Consider the following 21,076-nt stretch of genomic DNA (forward strand, 5'->3'; position numbering starts at 1 on the left):
GTTAACCAGAACGCAAAATTTTGCCCTAGATTTAACCTAACTTCTTTGCTTAATTTTACTGTATTAATCCTATTTAATTTAATCAAAATGTTAACGTTAATTGTTAGGAAAATCAAAATAAACAAATCGCTCCTAATTTTTCTCCTTAATCTTACTTACTTAAAATAAGAAAGTCTGATTAGAGTTAATCCCTAACCCTAATTGCAGCAAGGGCCCACTTTTTGCTTAATCTCCTTCCACTAAACCCTGTTTTGGCGCCTTGCACAATTCCTAATCACCCAACTGTCTGTATTAAATGAGAATGTGGTAGGGACACACAATTTATTAGCAAGCAAACAAGTCTTTAATGACTCAGGGTTCCATGTAGTGCTTGGGAAAAAATGCAGCCATTATTTTGAATATAACCAATGGAGACTATCTGCATACCCTACACATCATTCAATGCCATCCAATTGAAGATGTCTTGAAACAAGCCAAACACCTTAGATTAACGAGCCACATTGGTATTATGGTCTCCATTGTGCTTACTATATAAACAACAATCCTTTGTTATGGTTAGCCATGCCTTCAAAAACACTTAACCATTTCATTTGTCTGTATTCATTTGTCTAAGTAAGTTTTGGTCCATAACTTTCTGAGAATGTCGAGTTCGGACAATTTCATCATGTTTGCCAGGGACCAAGAAGCACTAATCAGATGAAAGGTAAACACCACGAATTCATTTTTTTCCGAATTCATTTTACAGATGTTTGCTGTTCCATTCATACGCTAACTAATTATGTTTGTCTGTTTGATTCCCTTTATGCATATCAATTCAGGACAATTCGACCCCAGAGGTGTGCAAGGCTGTGAGATATGACTTGGCGAAGCTTAGGACATTCCAAATGGAATATGACATTGCTGTTGTAAGATGGTCTTATGAATTGATAATAGATTGCTAATAAAATGTTTGGTTGGTATGAAGATTATAATGATGCTTTTATGTTAGACTTATAGTTGGCGTTAGAAAAAAAAAAAAAAAAAAACTAGATTTAAGTATAATTTATGTTGAAATGCCCTCTATATAAAAATTTTACTTTATGTTGAAATGCCATATATATATATATATATATATATATATATATATATATATATATATATATATATAAGTATAAATTTTTTAGGCATTTATACATTTTTTTGAAGAAAAGACATCTACAATTTTACTTTTAATTAATATCAAAATTTTATAAAAATAATCATACGTATTATGCAACGACAAAAAAAATTATATGCAGTGGCTTAACAAAAAATCAGACACACATAAAGTATTACTCTAAACACTAATGTGTGTGTAAATGTGAGGTTGAAGAAAGAAAATAAAAATATTTGGTATCATTAAATGACAGCGTGAATAAAAATATTTGTGAGGTTGTGATGATTAAACGATATTGAAATCAAATATATAAATGATAAAAAGATAATAAAATTCCTTTGAAAAAAAGGTAATAAAATTAAATGGGACCTCCTTAAAAAAATTAAATGCAACGGTTCAAAAAAAATTAAATGGAAGAAAAAAACGTATTGAAATATAATATTAAAAAATAAAAGAAAAGGTTTCCAGCGTGAGTTGAAAAGAGGTGTTTGTGAAATAAATTGTCGAGAAGTAGTTTTTCAAAATAACATTCAACAGCTTCTCGTCAAAGCTCATTTCATTCAATTTTATGCGTTAAAAAAGTTCTTTTTTTAGTAAGTACTTAATTGATATTGTGTTTGGCCTAACTTCTCCTTAAAAATGTAGAGAAGTTTGAAAAAAGTCGGGTCAAACGATGCCTTAATCTCCCACAACGGCAATGTAGAAGCAACTGAATTTGGGAGAAAAAAATTGAAAAATAGTTAAAAATATAAAAATTGGAAAATAATTAAAAGTTATTAAAAATATAAAAATTAAAAAAAAATTAAAAAAAATTGGTTAAGGGCAAAAATTAAAATTCGTAGGCCATTGTTAAAAAAAAGACTCAACCAATTAGTTGATTACCAAATTGCCCCTTATAGGGGCAAAATGGTAAATTCAAGGGACATGGATTTTCTTATTAGTATATATAGATGTAATTAAACCAAAAAGTGAGTAATTAAGTATTCATTTTTATTTTAGGAAATATAATTAGAGATATTCATATCATGTCCAAACATTACACACATTAGAAAACCGACATAGAAATTCATGAATTTGAATTCCAAGCAATCACCGAATACAAAATTCATAATAGTTTCTGGATGGTGTGAAGAATACTATCCCAATTGCTTCGAATAAGATCTTTAAGAATAGTTACCATCACCCTTTATCACTGCTCAAGACAGATCAAAAGAGTCAGTGGAGAGTGGATTTTCCATTTCAAAATAGCAAAGTAATAGGCAATGGGAAAGTTTTATCTTGAAAGATCTTGGGTAGTTTTTTCTAGAGTCATTTACTCTTACACCAGCATGGAAAATATTGTTTTCCCCAAGGATGGGATGATACTATGGATAATCAAAATCGTAACTTGTGAGTATTATAATTAATTAAATTAGATAGTAAAAATTATTATAGAAGGGCTTATTATTGATTGTATTTTCCTTCTTTTTTTTTTTTTTTTTTTTGTAAATGCAGGACTATATACTAAGGAGAGTACAAGTGTACTAGGCTTGGATCCAGTTTAGCTGGAAGAGCTCCTTGGTACATAGATTAACAGACACCGAGACACAACAATTTAAATTGGAACACAGTTCATTGAATTTGTTTTTGCCAAGACATTGCAGCAAGAAACAAAGGACTTTCTCCATTATTGTTCTTTATCGGTAACAATATAAAGTGAAAAGGAAAAGTATATATTCTAAACAAAGTTTGCTTCTCAAGTCTACAAGTTAAGTATATTATATTTGTCAAAAGAAAATTAAGTATATTACATATTATGATGATTATTAGAATTCAATAAAATTCTTGAAAAAACAGTTGTAAATTTTTAACGGGAAGAAAATATAAAGAAAGAAAAAACACACGTACGTATGCACGCGCACACACATGAGGGATATATTGACCCTAAATTAAAAGTATTTAAACTTACTCCAAATTTAAACCTTTGATTTTTATATTAATCAATGGTTATGATTAATGACTAATAATCCTCATAATTAGGTTAATTTTTTTTTACCTCAATATCCTTAATCTCCTAGAACCGCCATGTCTTCGATTTATAACATTTTCTCCTAGAACCGCCATGTCTTCGATTGGAGATTAATTGAATGTTAATTGTTAAGTTTTTTGGTTCTCTTTTAAATTGCTCTACCCATAACTCTACACATGGTATTTCCATCGAGAGTTGTTAAAATGGGTATGATTAGCTAAATGGGATGAAAAATAGATGAGAAATTAGGGGAGAAAGTGAAACTTTGTTATTATTTATCCTATATAGTCAATAGCATAACAACTTGCATAATTTAAGGGAGCGTTTGTTTCACGGATGCAAAAATTATTTCATGGAATAACTTTCCCACGAATATATTCTTTGGAATTATATTTCTAGGAATACTAAAAATATGTTTGGTTTAAAATGTATAATCCTAGGAATAAATGTCAAAATTATTAAAATACCCTTTTACATTCAATAGATGAAAAATAATATTTTTCATGTTTTTTTTAATCAAGCATATACACCATCACAATAACTTGGACACATGTAACTACATTCAATTTATAAAATTATTATCGGTGTCGAATTTTCGGTAAAAGTGCGCCCGATGTTTTTGATTAATGAATGATAATGGAACACATAAGAACACAAAAAAAAACATCAAATCTGGAAAAATGGTTACCTTCCAAGGTAGAGCAAACTCCAAAGCCAAATTAGGAAGATATAGATGAAACGCTGGTCCTTCTAGGACAAAAACCTTTAAAAAAAAGAAGAAGAATAAATATAGAGAAATTAAAAAAAAAACGCAAAAACAAAACAAAACATAAGACACAAATGGATCTGGATCTGGATCCAGATGAGTGAAAGGAGAGAGCATAAAGGGGTTTATATTAATTTGGAAAACGCGTGGGAAAAATTAGGAGGGAAGAAGCACGGGTAAAATAGGGGTATGGGTGGGTATATTTTTTTTGTTCGCTTCTACCAAACATAGGAATATCGTATTTAATGCCCTTATTCTCATAAATATATTTTTTATCTCCCAAACAAACACCCCCTAAGGAAAGGAAAATAACATAATCATAAATCTAGGAAAGGAAATAAACTGAACCGTAAAATTAGTAAAGGGAAATAACGGAATGTAATAAGTGCAATGATCACAAAATTCTTTCATTTAACGAAATTTAACGAAGATATATCATTTCCCAACCCTTCAAATTCACCTTCACCTTGTCCTCAAGGTGAAATGATGGAAAAAATAGTAGGTTGCTCCCAATTGAACACTTTTAACGCTTAACTTTTTGTATTCCTATCAATAGTGAGAGATTTTAATTTCCCAATTGAACTTCACTTCACCTTACTTATAAATCATTTGGTCTTTGCTATTTTAATCAATGTAGGGCTAACATTATTTTCGACTCTCCCTCTTATAAATCATTATTTTTTTGAAGAATGATTAGTTAGTTAAAAGTGTAAGGTTTAAGCTTGCTATGTGACTTGCTATAGGTTTCAAAAAGACTATTAGTATTACTTGTTATCCGGCTAATTAAATTTTTATTATGTATTATCGACTGATGTAAAACAAGGAGTTGAGTCTGAACCCACGAAGTCACTTTCAATTTTTTAAATAAATTATCTTATTTATTTTACGTGCCCACTAATATGAACCCTATTTTTTCAGGTCCATCGATGGTCCTCTTCATGTGACTGTCTATAGCAGGTGACATGCAGTCCCTTTCAAATTTTAAGTTGTGTAATTTAATAAATTAATTTATTCATTGTTTTCTCATCCATTTTTGGAGTTTACCATTTAATCGATGTCTTGTTGGAGATATATCATACAATGAAATAGGCATCATATATGTCTTCTTAATTCCAATCCAGATCACTAAAACTCCACTTCTAAATGGGTATAATCAAAATGAAAAGAGAGCCTAATTTTTCAACAAGGAAAAACAAAAGGTGAAAGTTTTCAATTTTAGACCGAACATAACTCAATAAAAAAACAAAACCCAGTTAAATTGCTAAAAAAAAATGAATGACTTTTTTTGCTAACTAGAAAGTGACTGACTATACTCAGTCATGTAAAGAGGATCATGGGTGGACCAAAAAATATGAGGTCCATATTAGGGGTTACCTTATTTTACATAGACTTTTTTTTTTTTAAGATTTTACATAGACTAATGAGCTAATAAATCAAGATCACAATTTATTTGTATGATATAAATCATTTTGAGCTTCGATCTAACTTTTAGAGCATCAAATATTACATTATATATGGTAGCATCTCAATTAGATATTTTGGATGCATAAGTTCCTATATGTTAGAGAATTATAAAGGTCAATATATTTAAATCTTCGAAAAGGTTCGTATATATCTCCTCAAAAAGAAAAAGGTTAGTATATAACTTAAAACACAATTTACAAAATATAAGGGGATATAGTTTGAATGTTACTCTCAATTTTTTTTTAACCGAAGGTTACTCTCTATTAACAACTAAGAAATGTAATAAACTAACTAATATTTACCTTTAAAATCATGGCTTAATTACCCTTTTGGTCCTCTAACTATTTAATTGGTATCAGATTGGTCCTCTAACTAAAATTTGATTTATTTCGGTCCTATAAGTTTCTCACCGTTATTACATTTAGTTAGAGGTGTCAAATGGGCCGGCCCGGCCCAGCCCAGCTCGGACCCGAGAGGCCCGACTATAGGAATGGGCCAGCCCGGCCCGTTTATGATTGGGTCGTGAATTCTAGGGCCCGGCCCGGTTGGGCCATAGACCAGCCCGGCCTGGCCCGTTTATGTTTTATTTTTAAAATTTATTCACTTTTTTTTTATGTATTTTCTTATGTATTAGTTATTCACCATTATTTTTTTGCTAAAATATGAATGAATGGACATAAAAATATAAATAATTTTTACATTAACATTGAATAATGATTAAACTCTAGATTATTCTTTCAATTAAATCAAATTAATAATTTATAAACTTTAAAATTTTAAAACTGTAAGCTAAATTCATCCATATTTATTAAGTTTATTTATTTAAATGTTTTTTTGTTAATAAATTTTAAATTAGTTGATAATTTTTTTTTAAAAAAATATGTTGTTTTTTAACAAAAATAAAATAAAATATGGGCCAATGGGCCGGCCCAAAGCCCGATGGGCCAGCCCAACTTTTGTATGGCCCAAATGGGCTTGGGCCAAAAAAGCCCGAGTGCATTTTTTCGTTAGTTTTTTAGGCCCGGCCCAAAATATGGGCCAATGGACCGGCCCATTTTTGATAGCTCTACATTTAGTCATTTCTGTTAGTTTTATTCAAATAAACGTTAGAGTTTGTATTATGTGGGTATCTGACCTCCTCTTTCACACATACATATGAACCATAACAGTTACCAATAATATCAGTCACTATTTAATCATATGACCAAAATGATACTAATAAATAAAGTTAGAGGACTCATATAACACAAACCCTAACGTTTATTTGAATAAAACTAATAGAAATGACTAAATTAGTAACAGTGAGAAACTTAGAGGACCGAAATAAATCAATTTTTAGTTAAAGGACCAATCCGATACCAATTAAATAATTAGAGGACCAAAAAGGTAATTTAGCCTAAAATCATTATGACTTAGAATGAAAGTAAAAAGGGGTAAAAAGAAGAATTTGAACATCATATCTACCCCGTAAGAGGAGACATTAGAACAATCAATGATATATGAAAACACTTGATGCATTATTATGCATATGAACCTTGCCAATAAAGTGAAAGAAATCAAATTTGTATTCAAATGTTCCTTCCATGAGAACGTATTCATTTCTTTCTTGACTTGCCAACTTTGTAAGCAAAACCAATTTTGCAATTGCAGTTGGAATGCATGACTCAAAGTCAAGGAACCAATAAAAATAATAAAAAAGCTAAAAAACAAAAGTAAAAGTAAAATTAAAACAAGAGAAAACAAAAACGACACTAAAAACAAACAAAACGCAAGTGTTTCAACGCAGACACGCTAGAAAACTCAAACTCACCGTAAGCGAAAAGCAATAGAATTTCGACAGAGACACTTTCTCTGTCTCTTCAATTTGATCAATTTCAATCTCAAATTCTTCTTAATCCCTAACTTCAAAGCTTAAATCTTTCCCTTTTTGGGTTTTCGTTTCTCTTTTCACTTCCGATCGATCCAATTCACTTCTCATGGCTACGATCGGACACAACAATCTCAATGCAAAATTGGTATTTTTTTTTCATCTGTTTCTCTTCCTTCAGGATTCATCTTTTTTAATTCCGATTATACCCTCTAACTTCGTTTTTTAATCAGGTTCTTCTTGGTGATATGGGTGCTGGAAAATCTAGTCTTGTTTTAAGATTTGTTAAGGGTCAATTTCTCGAATTTCAGGTTATTTTCATCAATTTTTTTTAGTTATTGTTATTTTGATTTTCTGGATTTGATTGGGAAATTGTTTAAGTTCAATGGGTTTACGATGCATCATAGACATGTGCTGAATTGAGCTAGTTTATTCTGATTTGGCTATGAGATTATTCAATTAGAAGTTGGGTTTTGTTGTTTTTATATCAAGTGTTTCTTAATAATTACGATTAATAACTAATTTTGAAAGTTATTGAGGTAGTAGTAAGCCATGTAGCTGTGACACTTCTGATTAAAAACGTGTCTCGTGTCCGACATGTGTCACCGTAATGAACTGATCGTGATGGTTATGGAGGTAGTAGTGAGCCATGTATTACCGATACTTTGGATTCAAGTTTGTCTGATGTCCCACTATGGAGGTAGTAGTTAGCTATGTAGCACTTACACTTTGGATTAAGGAGGTGTCTGGTGTCCGACACGTGTCACTCCTGTGGTAATAATTACAATACATAACTTCGTGTTGGTTATCGAGGTTGTAGTGAGCCGTGTAGCACTGACACCACTGATTGAAGACGTGTTTAGTACCACTGATTGAAGATGTGTTTAGTGTCCAACCTGTGTCAGCGTGTGGTTACATTCAATTACTTCCATTTTCTAAAATTAGTAGCTGTGTCAGTGTCAGTGTTTCATAGGTAGTGAGTTGTTACTAGTAAGTTCTGAAGCACGGACACCTCTTAGATTAGGTGTTTCCTGTGTCCAAAACGCACCGGTGTCTGACACTGACACAACACCTACACATAAATCACCTGTGTCGACGTATCCGTGTCAGTGTCGTGTCGGTGTCTGCTTCGTAGCTAGTAAAGTATAAGTTAGAATTTTGGAGCTTTAAATAATTGTAGTGTGGTGGGGGAAAAATACCTTTTCTTCTTTCTTTTCTCTGAGGTTGTGTACGATTATGTTAATGATGCTTCTGGGTTCTGATTTTGAGCCCTGTTATTTTGTGGCTGATGATGTGCTTTAAATGTATGGAAACATGTGGATTTTGTTCATGAGTTTATATGGTCTTTTGTGGTGCAGGAATCAACAATAGGGGCAGCATTTTTCTCGCAGACATTAGCAGTAAATGACGCAACGGTTAAATTTGAGATTTGGGACACAGCAGGGCAAGAAAGATACCATAGCTTGGCTCCCATGTATTACAGAGGCGCAGCTGCTGCTATAATTGTCTATGACATCACTAGCTCAGTATGATATCTTTGCTTTTGTATATTTTTGAATACCTACTTCGTTAACAGACGTAGGAAAAAATTGCTGCCTGTTTCAAAACTGATATGTTGAAAATGTTCTGATTCGGACTGGGTGAAAATAAACACATGTGCGAAGTATAAAATAAAATGGAATATATCGAGGCACAACTCGGACTTGGAAGTTTAATAAGTATGCAGTGTAGTATCCAGAATGATACTTATTATTTGGTAACATATTATCAGCTCCTCATCTGGGAATAACATATATTCCAGAAAATCCTCATTACTATTGTATGCGGGTCCACTTGTTCCAACTATAATTGGTACAAAATTTGGAAAATTGAGTATTGCATAATGCATCAACAACATAATTTGAATTTATATTACTAAAACATAATTTTTTTTTCCTAAATGTGGAAGAGATCAAATATGCTAACGGGGCTCTTTCTTTTGTCTTGTGGTTGGGCTGGATCTGATACTTTTCTTTTAGCATTTTATTCGTCTAATTTCTCAATAGGGTTTAATATGATTACTTCCATCTTCTATTCACAGGATTCCTTCTCACGAGCTAAGAAGTGGGTCCAAGAGCTTCAAAAGCAAGGTATTAACTTATTGGTTCAGGAATTTTTGTTTTTTTCTAAAAAAGAATAGAATTGATATATTGCAAAAGGAGTTTAAGCTTTATATAAAACCATTTCCAAACTTCTGGATGCTACCTTCTAGTAAAGCATTTTCCACATCTGCCGATGTCAATTTCACTCATGTTATCTTGTATGTTTTACTAGATATCGGTTTTGGAATAACTTATTAATCATTTGAGGAAATTCTGAAGTCATGTTTTATAATAGAACAGAATGGCACATTTATGAATGAATTGCACTTGAAATGATATCAGAAAGATTATGTGCATGAAAGTATTGTGAACAGTTAGGGAGTGATTCAAGATTCCATGTACAGAGGGCAAGAGACACGTTTAACTTTTGAGTGCAATGAGTTACATATGATATTAAATGATTTGAATAAATATCTAGTTATTTTTTACTATACATCTTGCTAGAAGGACTCAGCTATCAATGATGTACATTCTTAATCAACATACAATAGGTACTAATGCTTGTGTTGAAAATTTAAGACTTTGTCCTGATATATGTATCAATCAAACAGTGTCTGCTTTGGATTTTCCTTTCTCTAGTAATACTTGGTTTATGATAGCTGTACTAATTGCTTAACTAGATTGTCAAATAATGCTTCATGTTGTTGCTTGCAGGCAATCCAAACATGGTCATGGCTCTTGCTGGCAACAAATCTGACTTGGAAGATAAAAGAAAAGTGACAGCCGAAGTAAGTGTCATTATTCTCCAATATTGCTTTTTATTCCATGTTAGTAAGTGTTGTGTGCACAGAGTATAGAAAAAGAACAATGGCACATGTTATGCACATACCTATCCTAAAGAATGAATAACAGAGCATCAGGGGTTGATATTTACACTTGAATTTTGGCAAAGAAGTTAATCACAGGCATATCACTCAATGTCTCCATTGTCAGCTTTCACTAATTGGTCAATAATTCAATTGCTTTTGAAGTGTTTGGGTGGGATATGAATCTTTCTAACACAAGAACTGTGTGTTTGGGGGGTAGGTTTCAATCTGGCTTAAATAGTTAATCAACAGTGATGCTGATTTTGTACTATCATTAAACTTACATAATAGATGCTATAATGTTTAATTGACCATTGCAGCATTTTGGTAATTTCATAGTTTATAGAACCAATATGCTATGATCAATAATCACTTTTCCTGGACCTACTGGTTTATCATTTTCGATTCATTCATATTGCAGGAAGCTCGTGTATATGCCGAGGAAAATGGTCTGTTTTTCATGGAGACCTCTGCCAAATCTGCAGCCAATGTTAATGATGTATTTTATGAAATAGGTGAGTCAATTCCTATTATATATACTTTAATTTGCAGAAAATGGTCTTATTTTATTCTTGGTTGAATCCCTTATATGAAAAAGAAACTTTAGGGGGATATTATTAGCCCAAGGAAACTTTCTTTTGAGGGAATTGAGAAAATATCTGTCTCCACTTTACACTTCAAGACATTGCTATCATATTCATTAGCGATTGGTTAAATTCATATTCACCAAATCTTCTCTAATTGGTTAGAAGCCATGGCGCACAGTTGTCTGAATCTGAACCTTCTCATAATTCATAAAGTCTTCTCTAATTGGTTATTTGCCATGGCACAGCTATCCAAACCTTCTCATGACATGCCTTGTTCCTGAAACTTGTCGTCGGTTCAAATTATATGTACCCTCTTTGGTCACTTTAATGTTGCCACAGATGTTCCCTTTTGTCCTTTATTACACTTTATTGCAACATTCATGGATTATTTTTTTTCTGTTCCTAGCAGGCTTCCACTTTATGTTATTGGCTTATCGAATATTATATTCAGCTATTACTCTCTATTAGAGCTGTCAAAAATGGGCCGGGCTCATGGGCCGGCCCATTGGCCCATATTTTTGGGTCGGGCCGGGCCTAAAAAACTAACAAAAAAATGCGCTCGGGCTTTTTCGGCCCAAGCCCATTTGGGCCAGACAAAAGTTGGGCCGGGCCGGGCTGGCCCACCGGGCTTTGGGCCGGCCCATTGGCCCATATTTCATTTTATTTTTGTTAAAAAACAACATATTTTTTAAAAAATTATCAACTAATTTAAAATTTATTAACAAAAAAATATTTAAATAAATAAACTTAATAAATATGGATGAATTTAGCTTACAGTTTTAAAATTTTAAAGTTTATAAATTATTAATTTGATTTAATTGAAAGAATAATCTTGAGTTTAATTATTATTCAATGTTAATGTAAAAATTATTTATATTTTTATGTCCATCCAATCATATTTTAGCAAAAAAATAATGGTGAGTAACTAATACATAAGAAAATATATAAAAAAAGTGAATAAAATTTAAAAATAAAACATAAACGGGCCAGGCCGGGCTGGCCCATGGCCCACCCGGGCCGGGCTCTAGATTTCACGGCCCAATCATAAACGGGCCGGGCCGGGCTGGCCCATTTCTATAGTCGGGCCTCTCGGGCTTGGGCCGGGCTGGGCCGGGCCGGCCCATTTGACACCTCTACTCTCTATATCCTAATTTCTGTTTTTTCATACGCAAAATGTTAGAAGTCGGTAGTGATGTTAGTTTTCAGGGTTGGAATCTTGAACCTCCTCAAAACTCATTTGGTGTCTCTTAGCTCACCAATCGGACTACATATGTGGGACATAAATATGTCCCACATATATGGGACATATTCCTAATTTCTGTTAAATCTCATGTTCTAGAAATCTTGCCAATTGATCTACATTTTATGATCATACAATGCTTTTAAATAGCGTTTCTTCTTCCATAAACTGTGAACTTTGATTACATTGCCTAACTTACAATTGCTTGTGCAAACAGCTAAAAGATTACCAAGGGCTCAGCCAGCTCAAAACCCAGCAGGGATGGTTCTTGTTGATAGACCGGCCGAAGGATCTAGGGCTGCATCGTGTTGTTCATAAGTGTTTCAGCTGTATTTACCGGCCTTTCTCTTTTTAATTTGTATTGTTTTCAGTGGTTTGTATGTGCTGCACCGAACTTGGGTTATCACTGTTATATGGAGCTCCAACAGTATATGAATGCAATTTGCCACACAGAACTTGTTGGTTCAAAAATATCCCTTGGATGCATATTTGGGTCCTTGCTACAAATCTATAGTCTAAAATATCTCCTGGTTATTATTAATTGAAATAATAAAATGAGATTTTGTCTAAAATATCTGCTGCTTATTATTAATTGAAATAATAAAATGAGATTTCGCCGGAACATAATTTAGATATTCTCAACTCATAGTATGAAAATACAAAAAATAATCAACATGGATGATAAACAAAATAAAACACCTTACTTGAATGGTTCTCTATTTAATCTATAAACATATCCCGCTTATTTCTTATAAGAGAGATCTTTTAGCAAAACTCATAGAAAGACACTATTGAGTGAATATGAAATTGATGATACATATGATGAGTTGAAAATATAATGGTGGGATGCCTGAGGAAAGTAATTGGTAAAAAAGAACTTCAGCATATAATAATAACTCCTAAAAGAGAATCACTACGGCTCTCTTTGAGTGTTTTGAGGGAAGGGGGAGTTTTGCACATGTTAAGAAATTTAATTTAAAATGATAAGTTTATCTTAAAATTTGTGTATTTTATATTAAATGTATAACTTTTTTTTTATTAAATAATTAATATTTTTTAATGAAAAGTTACTACTTTTAATTGTTTTAACATGTGCAATATATTGCACATGTTAGACAAACCCTTATTTATAATACAAAATTCCTATAATTTGGAGGAACCGAAAAATCGTATTGTAGTTATAAAACTTTTTTTTTTTTTTTTTAAGGATGTAGTTATAAAACTTTTAAAATTAAAAATAAAAATAATTATAGGTAATAATTTATCCTTCTCTCAAAAAATATAAAAGATTTATCTATTTTTTTCCTTTAATCTCATCCCTCCAAAACCTCCCATCCCTTCCCCTTCAAACTCCCAAACAAAGCTTAAAGAAAACAAAAGATTCTAAACTCCGCGATTTATTTTAATTTTTTAATCAAAACGTATAAAATTGCATTTTGTTCCGAGTTAACATTTAATCACTAGTCAAATTTTGTTTCACAATTTTGAAACCACGTTTATAACATCAGAAGAATATCTACCACACAATTTAGAAGTTTTTAAATGAGAGATGAATTAATTTTGAATTTTCATTCCTCACAATTATGAATTTAATTCGAACAATTAACCCCAAAAAATAGTTGTGTGCAAATCTACTATCCACTATTAATTCCATAAAAAAATTCTGTTACTCAATTATGTAATTAATTTTTAATCTTTATTAAAAAAATTTAATGTTTAATCTATTCTTAAAAAAAAATATAGTATTTTTCTTCTCAAGCAAGGCTTTAGACGACTTTGTGGTATTTCTTACTCTGGTCCTTAATATATAAACAAATTTGGATTTTTTTTTTTATCCTATTTATAAAAAAATGTTACAATTTTTAAGATGTATTTATTAATTAATTTTTTTAACCCTTATTTAATACTTGTCTTTTTTATATCAGTGAGGGTAGTTTATGGATTTACAATTCTCACATGAAGAGGCGTTTCTCCATTGTGTCTGAGACTATGAATTTTGAAAGAAAAAAAAAATGATATCATTTCGACTTCACTCATCCATCTTTTTTGATTGCATGTCCCAATGATTGGCTAAAAACTGGCCTTTTAGGTAGTCATTCCTTCACCTTTGCTGCCATCATTTGGCGGGCTTGGCGTCATCGTAACATGATGTGTTTAAGCCAAGATAGTTGGTCTCTTCACCGTGTTGTACTTAAAGCATGGTAGCAACCTTCAACAAACTGCTTGACCATCAACCCCAGTAGCGCGGAAGATGACATATTTCTCAAGTGGAATCTTAACAATTATTCTAATATAATCTTTAATGTTGATGGAAGTTGTCTTGGCTCACCTACTAGGGTTGGTTTTAGTGGCCTCTTACGCAATTCTGTTGGGTTCTTTTTGTCAGGATTCTCAGGATTCATTCAAAATTCAGCTTATATTATCCAAGTCGAGCTTTTGGCCATTTACCATGGTCTTTTGCAGGCGAAAGAAATGGCAATAGTTGATCTTGTTTGTTACTCAGACTCTCTGCACTACATTAGTCTCAACAAAGGCCCCCAATGAAGTTTCATACTCATGTTGTGTTGATCCATAACATAAAGGAGCTCATTGATCAAATAAATATTACTATTTGTCATACTTTAAGAGAAGGGAACCAATGTGCAGATTTTTTGGCAAAACTTGAACTTCCTCAGATATTGATTTTTTCTTCTACGTTTCACCTCCCAAAGACCTTTGAAGTCTTCTAAAGAATAACACAGCTGGAGCATTTTTTCCTAGAGTGTAGGTTTTCCTTTTGTTCTCTTTGTTTGTTTGTTTGATTAATTAGCATTGCAACCAAAAAAAATTCTCACATGGCTAAGATATTGAGAAAGTGGGAGTAACAATTAACACACTATAAATTCGTGATAGAAAACTCTTGCCAAATAACTCTATTTCGATTGTAAGTATGAATTATATATATGTTATAAGTAGTGGTTTTGCCTTGCCAAACAAATTCTAATTGTTGTTGCACCTTCCGTAAATAAGGTTTTTTTTTTTTTTTTGGTCAAATAGCAACTAATAGTTGGGTATTTATCTTTAAAGTGAAAAAGGAAGAATCTGACATTTAAATTTTGACCTCGACATATTCTAATGTATTGATTCTACCTTTTTTTTTTCGACAAAATAAAAGATATTCATTCAAATCGAAAGAGTACATCGATATAATGCAAATTCGCTAAAAACAAAAAGGATGAATCTATGAACAAACTCACAACATCCATGTTAATAGCATAAAACGGCAAAGTACAAATGCCTACACATATGACTATATTTAAATCTCCGGAATAACCATGTTTCCGGATCTGCAACGTGGATGACGCCAAAGTCATTGATTGGATCTGCACTGGATCGAAGCTGATATGACAATCTGAAGCGATCAAATACCTAAGAGAAACAAGAAAAACAAACAACGTCGCACAAAGACGACGAACAACCAACGTCGCACGAAGACGACAAAATCACAAAATAAAACGAAATAGATGTGAAAATCACTTATTTCAATAAAAGGGAAATAGAAAAACGAGTAAGAGTAAGAGGGGTATTGACCCAAAATCACCTTTGGTGGATGAAGGAGAAGAAACTAGAGTTTTGTGACGGCTCACAAAAGAGAAAGGAAAAAGAAAAAGAGAGCTACTTTATATTGATTCTACCTATTGAGTCAAGTTTAGGAAGACGTAACTAAATTTGTTTATTATAGAAGAAAAAAAATTGTTTATTGCTCCTTTGGTCCAATCATACAAACCATATATTATTTCGTATAAACAAATGACATAAAACATCTAATTACACCCAATAACATAACATACGTAGGGGGATCAATACACATTAAATTCAAGAGGCCCCATATATTAAATACAACACCCAAATAAAGGGAACCCATTATAAAGGATGGATAAAGACACATAATCTCCTAGCTCATAAATCATAACTCTTCAGTGGGCAGAGGAGGTTATTGGTTGCAAGGTTAGTAGATAGATATGATTTTTTGACCGATATTTAATATAGCAAATGACATAAGTTCAGCGATGACGTTCAAGTGAGCTAAAATTTTATCACAAACTTATCGGTTAACAAACGAAAATCACTTATTTTCTTCTAAACTTCTAAAATATTGCTTAGTGTTAATGTTGAAATATTGCTTAGTTTTGATGTTAATTAGATCCACAAAATTTTTTATTTGCAAATACACATGTACAATGAAGTTTTTGAAATTCTAAAGGGGCCAAAACCTCTAGCAAAAGAGAGATGTAAATATCATGTGCAGAAAAATAATGTGGTGGAATGGATCCCAGATCACTAGACAAGTCAATGTCATAATGCTCTCATATTGTGAACATCTCAATTTTCAAAAGCTAAAAATATGAATTTTTGAAAACAATGTATCATGAAGTCCAAATAAGAGAGCATCATTTCATTATATATCATGCAGCTGTACATTACATTCCCTAAAGTTGAAGGATCCTCAGTCCTCACCTAACTAAATATTATTCGTGATCCCACACAATTGAGACCAACATCCCACTGAAAGTTGTCTATAAGTCTGTCGTCTATCATCTATTAGGTCGTGAAACTGAAAATTTTGAACTTTAACACCAAAATAGCAAATACGGTTTTTGCTTTCTAGCATCATTGTTTTACTTTTCTCAAAACAAAAAACAAAAAATCATTGTTCTAAGTAAGGATAAAAAACATATTTAACCTTTAAATTTAAAATCAGACAAGTTCAATACTCTAGAAACAACAACATATTATACTTCAGGATCAACAAAGAAGGAAGCGTATCTCCAACAAAAACTTTAAAACGTTAAATATATGAGCTACATCTCTTATATATCCAATATGAAACTTATTCAAAATCGATGAGAGATTAACAACTCACACTTGAACCAAACCATCTCTCCTTCAAGTATGATTCCCCCACATCTTATACTTGCACCATCACTATTACCAACAAAACATATCTTGTGACTACACCGCAGGGAACATTTGTGACTACACCATCACTGTCCCGCTCCCTCGCGAAGCCGAACCAAAATACTTTGATACCATTTTTTGAGGAGCAACAATAAGTTCATGCCCTAGGACCAGGAGAGAGGTAGACACTATATCACCCATCTACAATTTTAAAAATTTAGGTATACTGATATCTCTCTTATATATCTCATATTTAAATTATTCATCGTCGATGTGAGATTTATCACTCAAACTTAAACTTAACAATCTTTCCTTTAAAGACGAGTCTTTCACATCTTATACTTAATCCAAACACTAAGATCTCATTTATTTTCTTCCACCAAAAATCAAAGAACAGAAATGATGACACAAACGTATGAGACACACATCTCCATAATATTTTTTTAAGATATTTAGTATATAGAATTATCTTATGTATCTATATTTAATCAATGCTAAGTCAATGTAGGACTAATCAAGAAGCACTCACATCACACTTAAACCGAACGATCTCATAAATTTAGTTCTTTTTATCATCATCATTATATACCCTGAATTTTAATCCCCTGAATTTCAATCCAAATTTGGTTACCTACCTAATAATGTACTTTGTCTCTGGTTGATTTAATGCGTGAGGAGTAGCATCTGCCACCAACATGGAGTTAAATACAGGCATATTAGAGACGAATTTCTGAGGTTCCGAAAGCAACATCAAGAAATGATGACATGCTGTTATTGATCTTATAACAATAACTAACATTAACTGGAACTTTTAATAAAAGTTTCTATTTGCTTCTTAAGAAAATTGAAATGCATTCTTGTTAAAGTTAAATATATTTTCTCCGGTTGCAAGGAGCTCCTTCCAAGGACGTACACAGGGAATACATGGTTCGATTCTTAGGGGGAACAACATTTGACCAGTGCATATGCCTCTACGAGCCGGTTTAGTCGCCCACATTGATGGGTCGAAAACTAATGCGAAAGCAAAAAAAAAAAAAAAGTTAAATATATTTATAGTCCCTAACAAAATCTAGAGTTTTCAAATTTAGACCCTATAAAACTTTAATTGTAGTTTTAGTTCTCCATAATATTGTCCTATAAAACTTTAAGAATAATCCTTAATTTAAAAACATTTTACAAAAATAGATACTCTTAATCCTCCAAAATAACCCTTATCAAATGTAAATAAAGAGTAATAGTGAATAAAATATTTTTAAAAACTAAACTTAAAAACTTATATTTTATAAAACCTAAAAACATATTTATCCCTTCTTATTATTTCGGTAATCAAAGAAAGGAAAAACAAAAAGCCAACGAAGAGTAAACAATTAGTTTAGGGGTTATGCGTTTTAGTGAAGCTGCGACAAAGAGATAATAAGGATGCTCTCCAAGAGCACTCTGGATAAAAGGAACTAATATGCCCACATAGTATAGTATTCTTATTGGTTTCATTCAATAACAAACTAGCTTTTTATTTACTTCGGTGAAACCAATGATAGTCTATAATATTTCCATGTAAGATAAAGTAATGATCCATAATACCTAAGCTTATAAAAATTACATTAACGTGAATTAGATGTCTAACATTGGGTACTCTTGCAAAATTGGAAAATGTGATAAGTTTTATGCTGAAATGTGAAGAGTGTGTTTGAGAATCCAACTTGTTTGAAGATTGAGTTTCCACTATCTTCGAGTAGAAAGTGTTTTAAAACTCTGGTTGTAATGATCACAAAGAAAGTCAAAACTAATGCCAAATCGTTCACTTTGGTGCGCCGTATTTAAGATATCGTGAAGTTTTAAACTATAGCTTGCGAAAAGGAAATATGGATGTTGATTGACTAATTAATCTTAACTTATCTATGAAGCCTTTTAACATTTATGTTAAGGAGACACCTCCTAGTGAGGTCTCTAGTTTCCTTCTTGATGACATTTCTAAGGCTTGCAAGCCTAGAAACATTCGTATAACCATAAAGCTCTTTTTTATTTTTAAGTGTCAACGCTCTTACACACACACACATGCATATATACTTAAATTTCTTGTGAATTCGGATCCTTTGTCAAAACTAAAGATAACAAAGATATGGAGCAAATAACAACGACAACCAACAACAAAAGATACACGCAACAATATTCAATCTAGATCAAATCTAGCAACTTATGTGTAATCAAATCCGCAATCAAAGCAAGAACAATAAGATAAATGTAGTAGAGGAACAAACACACCAAAATTTGGTTATAATGTTTGGCCCAAAAATGACTTACGTTTGAGGAAGAGAGCAACTATGTAGTCCACACAATGAGTTTCCTACAAAGAGAAATAAAAGAGTTATAAGAAATTAATTTCAACAAGTTCTCCCAGCCTAATTTCTACCATTTTTCAATCTATTCATGTAAACAAGAAACTCAAACCCAATCAATTCTTAACCTCTAAGGTGTTTATCTCAAAGTCTCAAGTTTGATTCTCGTCGGTGTCAATTATTAATTTGAATTATTAAAAAAAAAACTCTTAACCTCTAAAAGCACCTACATCTATGCCACCAAATTGGATAGTATAAATAAACCTTACTCAACATATTATATTATTTCATATTTCTCAATTATTTAAAAAATTGAACCACATTTTATGAATATTCACACCATCCATCCAAAACTCTAAAATGAGTCTCACTAAACATCCAACATACTCCAAATTTATATTTTACATCAATATAAAAATGGATCACACTATATTTTACATTGATCAAAATGAATCGAAACCGCTTTATTAAAAAAAAAAAAAAGAATTGCAACTGTGTCTCAAGTTGGCAACGAGGGTTTAAATTTGGTAACACATAATTGATGAAATATCAAGAGAACGTGTCTTTCCTCTGACATACGGTTGTCCAACAAAACTAAAATACAAGATAGTGGTGCTCTAAATTTTCTAAACGAACTATGATATTTTGACAACTTAAATAAATAAGTTGTTAGCATGCATACCGTAGAATTAATGCTTTAAAATCAAGTGTGGCACGCAAATTAAGACACAGAAAATAATTAAAAATAAAAAAATGGAAGAATTGTATATAGATACGGTGGATTGACAACTTAGCCTTGTGTCCTCTCTTCTGCACTGTGCCTTGCGGAATTGCCAGTTTTGCATCATGTTTTTGTAAACTTCAACCTTTTTACGGTGAGAATGGAAGGCACACACAACAAAATTGTATAACATTTTCATTATTCAATGCGTAAGAATGCAGTAGAAGAAAGATATTGCTGATACTGAGACAAAATAATATATTTATCATTGTTAATATTAGTATGGAGTATGCACGTATAAGAAAAACTATTTTTCAACAAACAAAAATGAGATATATTACCTCAAAGAAAAAGAAGTACTCTCTAGCATAAGGTGTGCAAAACAAAATACAACAAAATATCTTGAACAAATACCAAAAATACAGTCAACCAATGCCTAAACTGACGAGAGGTTGCTGTCATCACATTTGATAACCAAAAGAAAAACAGATATTTTTAGCTTTCAACCACTCTAAAGAAGTCAGTTTGATTTTTTTTCCAGAATTTGCATAATTGATTTAGCATCATTAGAGAACAGCCAGTGATTCCTCTCATTCCATATGACCCAAACACTACAAAGCCAAATAAGTTGCAAGAACGATCGATGGGGTTTAAAGCCTCCCGAAGAGTAAGCAAATTGTAAAAAATGATTCATTATATGTTGGGATCCACCAAATGCACACCAATTCAAGTCTTGACATGTTGCCATAGCTCACCGAAAGTAGGACAATGAATTAAGAGATGATATGTTGATTCAGTAAAGCCACATTCGACCACACACAATTGTGAATCAAACGGAATGATGCCAAGGAAAACTATTAAATATCTTTAAACAAATTCAAAGTTATAAAACTTGATTTTAATTTAACTATAAAATTCTCAATAACTTTTAATACTTCAAATAGATATTCACCATCAAGATTATAATAATATTCATTTTTTTTAAAGGAATAATTTTCATGTTTTAGGTAATATCACATCGTGACAAAAAAATCATATAAATGTCACATAATTTTCAAAAATACATC

The 21,076-nt window shown here is 31.8% G+C and overlaps 1 protein-coding gene and 1 long non-coding RNA gene across 2 annotated transcripts; both read left to right on the forward strand.

Annotated features, from left to right (window-relative positions):
- Positions 1 to 466: 466 nt before the first annotated feature.
- LOC112419834 (uncharacterized) lies at positions 467 to 2,780 on the forward strand. The gene is made up of 3 exons (XR_003009893.2): positions 467 to 703; positions 819 to 905; positions 2,630 to 2,780. It is a non-coding gene; the product is annotated as an uncharacterized lncRNA (long non-coding RNA).
- Positions 2,781 to 7,124: 4,344 nt separating this feature from the next.
- Positions 7,125 to 12,521, forward strand: LOC11417941 (ras-related protein RHN1). The gene is made up of 7 exons (XM_003600577.3): positions 7,125 to 7,388; positions 7,474 to 7,551; positions 8,599 to 8,766; positions 9,321 to 9,369; positions 10,036 to 10,109; positions 10,609 to 10,702; positions 12,232 to 12,521. The coding sequence occupies exons 1-7, from the start codon at positions 7,350 to 7,352 to the stop codon at positions 12,330 to 12,332; spliced, it is 603 nt and encodes a 200-aa protein (XP_003600625.1). The 5' UTR covers positions 7,125 to 7,349; the 3' UTR covers positions 12,333 to 12,521.
- Positions 12,522 to 21,076: the final 8,555 nt, after the last annotated feature.

Source organism: Medicago truncatula, chromosome 3, assembly GCF_003473485.1.
Source record: "Medicago truncatula cultivar Jemalong A17 chromosome 3, MtrunA17r5.0-ANR, whole genome shotgun sequence".
Taxonomy (NCBI): domain Eukaryota; kingdom Viridiplantae; phylum Streptophyta; class Magnoliopsida; order Fabales; family Fabaceae; genus Medicago; species Medicago truncatula.

Coding starts and splice junctions, on each gene's coding strand:
- LOC11417941 (XM_003600577.3), top strand. CDS start 7,350: ATGGCTACGATCGGACACAACAATCTCAATGCAAAATTG. Junction 7,552..8,598: donor GTCAATTTCTCGAATTTCAG/GTTATTTTCATC, acceptor TTTGTGGTGCAG/GAATCAACAATAGGGGCAGC. Junction 10,703..12,231: donor TGATGTATTTTATGAAATAG/GTGAGTCAATTC, acceptor TTGTGCAAACAG/CTAAAAGATTACCAAGGGCT.